This window comes from Pteropus vampyrus, unplaced genomic scaffold (assembly GCF_000151845.1).
Source record: "Pteropus vampyrus isolate Shadow unplaced genomic scaffold, Pvam_2.0 Scaffold2, whole genome shotgun sequence".
NCBI lineage: Eukaryota > Metazoa > Chordata > Mammalia > Chiroptera > Pteropodidae > Pteropus > Pteropus vampyrus.
Window position 1 is genome coordinate 4,515,576 of NW_011888783.1, and position 10,054 is coordinate 4,525,629.

The 10,054-nt window shown below is 39.4% G+C and overlaps 1 protein-coding gene across 2 annotated transcripts in view; it reads left to right on the forward strand.

The window, feature by feature from the left end:
* The first annotated feature begins 256 nt into the window (after window positions 1-256).
* The window catches only part of SLC40A1 (solute carrier family 40 member 1), a 23,245-nt gene continuing 13,447 nt past the window's right edge, over window positions 257-10,054 (forward strand). The window contains exons 1-5 of one of the 2 annotated variants that reach the window (XM_023528936.1): window positions 257-383; window positions 1,747-1,871; window positions 2,335-2,402; window positions 7,218-7,377; window positions 9,615-9,730. In XM_023528936.1, coding sequence (XP_023384704.1) covers window positions 1,829-1,871; window positions 2,335-2,402; window positions 7,218-7,377; window positions 9,615-9,730 — 387 coding nt within the window. In that variant the 5' untranslated portion in view covers window positions 257-383; window positions 1,747-1,828. Of the gene's footprint in view, window positions 384-1,514; window positions 1,872-2,334; window positions 2,403-7,217; window positions 7,378-9,614; window positions 9,731-10,054 lie in introns of those variants that run through there. The other variant, XM_011356239.2, reaches the window with a different exon arrangement.

Sequence of the window (10,054 nt, forward strand, 5' to 3'; positions counted from 1 at the left end):
TTCTCAAGGACACGTGAATACATGACCCTATTCTCCAACTTCATATGACAAACCAAAACCTCTCTAGGAATGCAGAGAAAAGACTTCAAGTGTTGTGGAAAGGGAAAAAGACTTGAAAAGGAAAAAAAAAACCCAGTTAACAGCAGTAGCTAAACTGTAAATTCCCTATCTCTGCCCTCCAGACCACATCCCAACCGAATCCAGCTGCACCCCGCCCGTTGACCTGTGGGGCTCCTGATTGAGAGTTCAGATACAGGGCGTATATTTCATGCCTGTCTCCCTTCACTGCTATGTATCAGTCTGGCCTGTGCTCAGGGTGTGGAATCTGGTTGGAGTTTCAATGTGTAGGATCCACTCCCGGGGTTTTTGCGAGATTGAGAAGGGTAAGGCAATAGGGGCTAGCCCCGGGGGTTTGGCACACTGCAGGGGATGGGGGGTGGGTGGAAAAGTCAAGAAGGCTTAAGTCTAGTGTTGTTTAAAGTCATTCACCTGCCCCTTCAGGAGGCCCCTGAATGACTTTATCTGGACAGGGACAGATCCAGGGACGCAACTGGGATAACCGGTATTCCTGGTAACTGCCTGTCAGATACTGGGGCAGTTGGAGGAGAGGTGGGGAAAGGACGCTCAGGTGGGGGCGGAGGCGGGGGCGAGAGGGTGCTGAAGGAGAAGGAAGGACGGTGAAGGGAAATGCTTGGGCTGCCTCTTTCTTGGTGCATCTCCAGGAAGAGTTTGGAGACCCGAATTCCGGGCTGGGGTGGGTTTCCTAACTCGGTGCTGGGCTTGACCTTTCCAAGCCAACGCGTTACTTCTCTGAAGAGGGCTGGACTCTGATCTTTGCGCCCCTTCCTGCCCTTTGATTCTGGTTCTTTAAGGGAAGCCCCACCATGCAGACCTGGGAAGAAAAGATATTCTCTGCCGCAGGCGGGCCGGAATGGGAAGGCCAGGAATGCAGCCTCTGTGGCATGGGTTTTATTTATTTATTTAGATATTTATATTAAAAATGATTTTTGTTAAAAAAAGAAAAAAGAAAAAAAGGATCCCTCACCCCCAAACCCGGGCTGGAGCTTTGCACGGTGACCGTCGGGAGGCCACCTTCTCCAGAGAACCGGCAGGTGGGCAGTGAGAAGCGCTTTCCTCCAGCGAGTGCCTTGGGGCTTGGCGCGGCTCTCCCCGCGGTTCCCTCCGGGTGCAGGCTCCGCCTCCCCTTCCCAGCCCCCCGGGCCTTCCCGAGCCCCGTCTCGCGGCCTCCTGGGAAAACTCGGCGAGTGGACTTGGCCGGGCAGAGGTCCCCGCAGGCCGCGCAGGTTGTTCGCGGCCAGCGAGATGTTTGAAGCCCCGGCGGGCGACCCCCTCCGGGGAGAGGCGCGGAGGCGGCAGAGCGCTGGGGTCGGCGGGCGCCTGACCTCGCGCCGCGGGGACGCGGGGGTGGCCCTGAGAAGGAGGGGCGGCCCCGAGCCGGCGGAGGAGGAGGCTCCGCCCCGCGCCACTATAAATGCGCGGCTTGGCCCACGGCAGCCGCGGCGCCGGCGGAGGCTCAAGGGCACCGACACGGCTCGGAACGCCTGTGGAGCCCCCCCACCTGCTTCCATAAGGCTTTGCCTTTCCAACTTCAGCTACAGTGTTAGCTAAGTTTGGAAAGAAGATCAGAAGAAGACCCCTGGTCCGTTTTTCTTTTGTTATATGTCATAGTCGTCATTGGGGTCTTTTTGCACAAGGCTGTTGTGTTTTTAGCGGTGCTCTCTCCAGTTCCTTGCACTCCTGTTAACAAGCACCTCAGCAAGAGCAGCAGCAGTAGCAGCAGAAGAGCAAGTGGGGGGCGCCTGGTGTCATGACCAGGAAAAGAGAGCAAAACCGCCAGAGAGGATGCTGTGGTGAGTTGACCAAATCCAAGTGGTGGAAACAGGTTGGGCGGTGGAGACCAACGGCTTCACGCAGGTTTTGGAGGAATGAGGTTCATCTGCTAACCAGAGTGCTTTGTAGCTCGTTTGAATCATATTTTGGTGGGGGTTGAGGAAGAAATGAATTTCAAGGTGTGGGAAAAGGGGTTTGCGTGCAGGCAAGGATGGAGTAGACTCGGCAGTTTGGATTGCTTTGTTAAAAAAATGGAGTTAAATGTCGAAATGAACTTTCTTCATTGTATGTGAAGTTATGCAGTTATTGGCCAATAAACAGGCCATGCTAAATTTAAGTGTTGACTTGATAAAATGTACATGGTTTGTCCCACAAAGTTTTGAATAGTCATGTTTACAAGAGCAAACGTCTATACATTCCATCCTCAGCTCACTCAAGTGACTCGAAATATGCTTTTTATCTTCCGCCTCTGTGTCTTTGCAGGATCCTTAGCAAACTACCTGACCTCTGCAAAATTCCTTCTCTACCTTGGTCATTCTTTATCTACTTGGGTAAGTGAGAGTGTAAAGTAATTCTTACAACACACTTGCACAATTTCTCGTTTCCTTTCCTTCGGGCCAGTTGTTTTAAGTCACCCTCCATTTTTCTTTTTTTCCACGCAGCTAACAAAATAAATTATCCAAATACACATGCTTTAACGAAAAAAATTATTTTTGCCAAAGCTGGTTTCTTATAGGTCTTAGGAAGTGCCATTTAATCATCCATCAGAGTATAACACTTTATGTAGATTGACAACTATCCGAAGACAGGATTAACTGGAATGGGAATGCTTGTGTTTATAAATTGTATTTTTCATTCGTAGGCTTAGTAAATGGTGATATCTGCTACTAAGAATGGATGGATGTCTCATATACCTTCTATTCTTTCACATTTTAAGATAGTCCTCTAATTCTTTTTTTTCGTTAAATTTATAAGTTCCAGCATACCGAACTATGAAAATACAGTGGAATAGTGGAGTCTCTGACTTAGGCTAAAAATAGCATTCTAAGATTAATTTAAATATAATTGATCCCAAGAACAAATATCTGAGTGATGAAAATTCTGTTCTTTAAAAATGTTTTCTGTAGATAAATATGTGTGGGGCATCTCAGGCTATCTCAGAACTGTCATCCAGTGAAAATCAACTGATTTGTAATTCTTCCTTTGATTTGCTATGTGGTCTTAGAAGAGTTCCACTATTTTTGTAGGCCTGGGTTCTTTCATCAACCACCGCCCCCAAAAGAATAATCCCAAAAGGATATTGGATGTGCATTTAGTTAATAATGATTAGAATCTTTAAAATTAAACAGTTGTTCTTGTTGTTTAAAAGCAATAAGTCTGAATATATTCTATTCAGGCTTCATATATGATATTTAATTAAAAAGAACCATGTGGTAAGGAGAAGAAATTTGGAGGGTAAATTTTGTGAATGTTGTTTTCTTTTTAAAATGGAAACATTTATTGGATCATCCTTCATACATGAATGTATAGTATTGTATGAGGAAATCCTTACCCTGTCCCCTTGGGAAATTATTAAGCTAAGTTATTGGCTCTTTAAGAAATGGCAGTTTGGAAATGGCCTTTTCCCCAGAGGCTTAGATAGGGATGAGCAAATACACAAAAACAGAGTGGAACTGTTGTGGGTTTCATTTCCAATAGCCGAGGATTCTAACTAGAAACCTAGTGAAACTGTCCTTAATAATTTAAACCAATGGTTGGTTCTTCCAGTTTAATTCAGTAAATATTAAGTATAGGAAAAAACGATAACAAGTGATGGAGATAGGATATGAAATTCTTATCTTGTGGTCTGACCTATATATTAGGGGAACAATGTGTCTCACTTCCAAATACTGATAACTGTAGGGTTTATGTAACCTTCCTTTAATAGGTAGGGAGGTCAGATTTGCTAAAAGAGTGGAACTGTCTTGTTCCAGAAGGATTTTTTTGTCATGCTAATAAAAATCTCACAAGAAAAGTGACAGACGCTTACCAGAATCTTACAGTAAATTGAACAAAGGGAGTTCTTGTGGAAAAGTTGGATTAAAAAAAATAGCAACTTCAACCATTTAAGGTTTAGAGGATTTTTCTTCTTTTCAATGCAAAGGAATGTAAAAGAGTAATGCTCTCTAAATAATTCTACTTTTGAGTTTTGTTTCCTACTTGACATTTTGCCCTATTTTATTACAACAAAATATGTGTGCTTATGTATACATCTATTTCTTCTATTCCCCTGCCAACTCTTCCAAACCATGGTTTCCTATATATTGAATGTAGAAGTATGAGAGTAGAAAGCTATATGAGATTAGGTTTGTGTAGGGTTGAATGTTTATTTCCAACGTCATTTCTATCTACCAGTGGATCAGTACATTTTACAGTACTGGAAGAAGTGGATTCTGTTATCAAGGAGCTTATAATATAGTTTAGTATGGGATTTAAAATATATAATAACAAAAAGATAACTAATAGTGTAGGGCAGTGAAAAAAGGTGGCCAGTTGCTTATATTTTAGTCATTATCCTTTGGACTGTCTCCATTTATACCCCAGATGTCTGCATTGCTGCAGCCCTTATTTCCTCCAGTTCCATGCTCACAAAGGTCTCTGTTACTACTTCATGCAAAATGCCAACTTCCAGCCCCACCCTATTTTAATTTTACACCATTTGACCTATTCCAGATTTGTTTTTGGTCTATGCTCACTGGGATGCAAGCTGCATGAAAGCGTGGACCTTGATTTTTATGCACTACCAAATTTCTAGTGTCTGCATAGTAGCCTCTCAATAAATATTACGTGAATTAATGACTGATTATTCATTCACAGATGTTCAGTTGATCTTCAGCTCTCACACTGGGTGTAGATGGACATGTAAGCAAATGATCAAAGTATTCTGAGAGCTTGTGGGAGGGCAGGGAATGGACAAAAAGAAGGAACAGGTGGGCTTGAGATTGCACCTGGTCAACACTTACTTAGAGTTTACCCAATTCTTGAGCTTTATGAGCTTAGACTGTTGCTTCTTAAAACCTAAAGCCTTTGAAAATTGGGGTAACTAGAGCAGTTTTATTCCTATTCATCAAAGAGGTAGCATGCTCTACAGGGATAACCAAGAGAGAAAACTTTCATTTAATAACATTTGTTTTGATGGCCTGCTCTAGAGGAATCTAAGACAAATTCTTTGGAAAAAAGATAGGAAAAAAAAAAAAGAAAGAAGCAATATTAGTAGAAATAATATTTCTTACTCTTTAAGTTAAGAAGGAGAAAATGCACTCATAGAGGCAAACTATCATTTGGAACATTTATGTGTCTTTATCTTTTCCTTGGGAGCTATTCAGAATAATGGAGATTAGGATAAAGTACCTCCTTTTCCCCCATCCCATTTTGTTCTAATCCAATCTAAATTTGCTTTTCATGTTAAAAATTAAGAAAACAGTTTAATTTGCTATTCTTATTGACATCCTTATCTTAATATATAGACTGGTCTTTTTATTGGTTTCAAACAAATTGCATATTTATCATATATTTTTAATCATTTAGTACAATTGTATTTGAAACACTAACAATTCCCACTCAAGTGGAAAAATTTTTTATTATCAAAGCAAACTTAAAAAATTTCTCTCTCAGAAATATTTATCATGGTAATGATTCTCAAATTTCTTGAACAGTCAGAACAAACCTAATGTACTAAAACAATATAGTTGGTAAATCAGTAGGTTATTGCCACTTTGTCTATGTTTATTCATTCACACCTGGGCTCCACTATATATCCACTCCTTTGTTGATTTCACAGTTTCTTGTTGTGCATCTACTCCAGGCCATGCACTGTGCTGAAGGTGGAGAGTGCAGAAGGCTCTAGAGCTCACATTTCAGACCATCAAATGAGTTTTTTTCAAACATGGTACTTCTGCTGGCTTCCAGTGTTTGTTTTAACATTTATTTGACTGTCTTCACTCCATTCTTCAAGGTCCTAATTTTATGTTAATTTTGAATTGTGGTTCTAAATTATGTTCATAATTTTCTACACCAAGATTTACTACACACTACACTGTTGACATCTTGGGCTGGATAATTCTTTGTTGTGGGGGACATTGCAGATGCCAGTTGTTCCTTCTCCCCCCAAGTTGTGACAACCCAGAACAGCTCCAGACATTGCCAAGTGATCCCTGGAGGGTAAAACCACTCCCACCCCTGCTTGCTAAATACTGGCATACGTGAAATTTATTGTAAAGGATTGCTACTGTGCATGTGCATCAATTTAAGTTTTGAATGCATATGATTGTTGTCTTGGCTTTATTAAATTTTTAAAATCATTTCATATACCAGGATAATACTTTGCTCCTGATACAGTAAATTTATCAGGAAAGAACAAGGAGTGTGTAAGTACTTCCGCGTAGTATCAAATCCATAAAGAATCTAACCTGGTAATTTAGTTTCCTATAGTAATTTCTAGGGAGAGGTTATGGTAGGACATTGTTGTCCTGTTTTATGTTAACCTCAGAAGTCAGAAAAGGAGTCTAAGATCTCATAATAAGGTCTATTATAGATTTTTTTGTACATTAATTTACTTGACTCATTTGAAAGTTTATCATTCCAAATTTTCAGTATTGAATTCCTAGATAACTTAGGTGGTCTGGAATGAAGAAATATGTAGTTTTTTCCCCCTTTTTCAGAACTCATCTGTGTTAAAATAATTACTTGCTTATGCATTGATTTCTGATATCTTCCTTCATGTAGTACCAGAATTTCCCCATGTTAATTTCATCTTTCTGATTGCCCTGCTGTTTTATGACCTTGAAATTTATTTGCGAAATAGAGCATAGATTTTAGAATATCAGAGGTAAAAGAAGCTTTAGAAATCATATAGTTCATTCTTATCATTTTACAAATTGGGAAACTGGCTTTTTTTTTTTTTTTTGACATTCGAGGCACACTAATGTTTGTAAATGGTACTGTAATTTCATTCTCATTCAGTAAGAAACTACTTTATGTTTCTCAAATCAGGATAGGTGAATTCCAGGCCCAGGTAGAAACCTCACACAAGGGAACAAGTTTTGTCTTAAAATACCTTCTTCGGTCTGGAAACTGCATTTCTTTCTAGAACAAAAAAGGACTATGTGTAGTTTCACTAATATGCTTTTACAGGTTTACTTAGTAACTGGGCAAGAATATTTTCCATTGTGCCAGAATGAACACTTTTAATACATAGAGGAATTATTGACAGAAAACTTCATGATGTTGCCAGAAAGTGCCCTTTTGATAAGGAAGCAACTTCCTGAATATAACTGGCTAGAAACTAAAACTATTTTAGGAAAACATTTTATCTTTTCTTATTCAAGGGAGATCGAATGTGGCACTTTGCAGTGTCTGTGTTTCTGGTCGAGCTCTATGGAAACAGCCTCCTCTTGACTGCAGTTTACGGGCTGGTGGTGGCTGGGTCTGTTCTGGTCCTAGGAGCCATCATTGGTGATTGGGTGGATAAGAATGCCAGACTCAAAGGTGAGTGTTGTTATAGCTATGCCTTTGTATTCATGAGACCAGTGTCTGAGCTCGAGAGAAACCACTATGACTAACCCAGTGTGAGCCTGCATGCCACACTTGAGTGATGGGGGGCTTGGTGGCAGCACCTCCATATGGAGGGTTCTGGGTCTCCCGCACAAGGTTATGATGGCAGGATATTGAACTTGTAGATTTTTTGAGTATCTTCGGCTATTCATAAATTCCAGATGTTAATGATTAACATGTAGCACTTCTCTGGGAACCATGTTAAACGTTGAAAGTTTGCTTAACTCTGGCATCCTTTCTAACCATGACTACACTGGAATCTTTTTAGTGTTAGGTTTCTGGGACAGCTTTAACACCTGATTTCTGGGTTACTGTGTTTCACAGGAGGTGTGTAAAGAGGGATTTAAAACTATAGATTCAAGAGAGAATATCTGAGTCTGTTTCACAGAGAGCTTTCTGAGGGAAAAGAAGAAATGATAATATATTAATATTTATTCTAGAACATGAATACTGAAATCTTTCAGTTTTATATAGGGAAGAGAGAAAGTGCCTGAGCAATTCAGTTATTCAGACTAATAGGGCAATGTGGACAATTATTCAGGGCAAAATTTTCCTGAATTGCTCAGTTGATAATTCTAAGACCTGGTCATGTTTGTCTTAGATGTTGGGGAAAGATTGAGATAGCCTTACTTTCTTTCAGTGTAGGATGACTGCTCCTGGATAAGAGCACTTGGATTGTCAAATTCTAGGACTTGACGCTCTCCTTAAAATGGTCAAAATGAACATATTTTGTTTTAAGAATGAATAGACCAAAATGTGTATAGAAAAAAAATTTTGTACCCTAGAAAAAAATTCCTAGTTATTTACATCATTATAGGTAGGAACATAGAAATATTATACCTAGAGACCTTTAACCTTATGATTGTTGAGCACTGAAATTGTAGGTTAGGAAAGAATGTCGAGTTGGATGAAGGAAAGTGTGGTGGACTAGCAGTCTCCCACTTATCTCATGTAATCAACTCATGTGTTACCTACCCACCATGAAAATCTTCTCTGATGTCTCTGGGTTGAGTTAACTATTTCTTCTCTCATCAGGCTTTGTTATACCTCTGCTATTGTACTAATACTCTTATAATTATCAGTTCACATGTCTGTCCTTCCTCTGGTCTGTGGGGTCCTGAAAGCTGAGAACCTCATTCAGTTGATATTTAATCCTTGCGTAATGAATGAATGTATCAATGAATGAGTTGTATGTTGGGATTTTATTTCAAAGTAATTTCAGAAAGCAGTTTGTTTTGTCTTGAGGCTTTGATATGACCTTCCAAGCCAGAACAAGTTTTACTGTCCTTCAAGACAAGAGTTGTAATTATACCTTACATATACAACTCAGTGTTTTTCAAAGTGCCTTAATATTAATAAGTATTTTATTTGAGCATCATAATGACTCTGTAAAGTAAGGAAGGCAGGTATGTGCTAGCATCCTCACCTTATAGACACAGGTGTAAGAGACATTAGGTATCTTGCCCTAGATTGTCTACCCTAGTAAGAGGCAGAGAAAAGACTACAAGGTGTCTTTACCTGTATACTTACTTACCTGTTCTTATTCTAGTACTTTATCTATATGAGTGCCTCACTCTAAGAAAATTGGCATTTCCTATGAAAAAAGGTGTAGCTTAGAATTTCATAACAATAGCAAATAGTATTAGTATGCCAAAATAAACATACTGCTGCTTTATTCTTGACAAATTTTTATATGTTTTTTCTATTTATCCATACAATCTTATCAGATTCAGCCTGCCACGTGGGAGGTTATGGATTCTGTGACTTCTTCTTTACCCTCTTCCATCGCCTTCTACATGTTCTTATTTTAGCTTAAGCAACAAAGAGCTGAGAGATGGATCTTGTCTATGTAATATAGTTCTGTTTATGATAGTAAACTTTCATGAGGATAAACTAAATGAAAATGTGGTCATTATGAATGGCTTCATCTAACAGAGGAAAAAATGATGGGTACTTCATCATTCTGTCTGCAAGTTTTACTGGTCGGGTGTGATATGCTAGGTTGTCCTGGGAATAGTTGAGGCAGGATTTACTTCAGGATTTTTTTTTATTTCTTGTAGTAATTTGCATATGCATTAATGTTGTAGAACAATGATGTATGAATAAAAAGAGCCCCCTTGAGACATTTTGGTGTGGTGTGTAGTGAACACTTTGTTTTTCCTTCTGTACAGTGGCCCAGACTTCGCTGGTGATACAGAATGTTTCAGTCATCCTATGTGGAATCATCCTGATGATGGTTTTCTTACATAAAAACGAGCTTCTGACCATGTACCATGGATGGATGCTTGTAAGTTCTCAGCGAGATTCTTGATTGCAGAGAATTGAACATCGGTAGTAGTAAAAGATGAAACCTCTTTGAGGCTAGGGATTATCTTTTGCAAATGGAACTTTTTAATACTGATCTCTGTGTCTACTGTTTCCTAAGTTTTTTGTTTTGTTTTGTTTTTGTTTTCTCTCATAACAGGCACTCATTAAGTATTGTTTGAATTTAAATTTTGTCCAAGAGTTTATTATAAAAATTCAAGTTGTTAGTTTTCAGCTTATTAGTATTAATTTGTAATTTGTTCACACTATATATGAAATGTTATCCATGTATATATTAATCAATCAC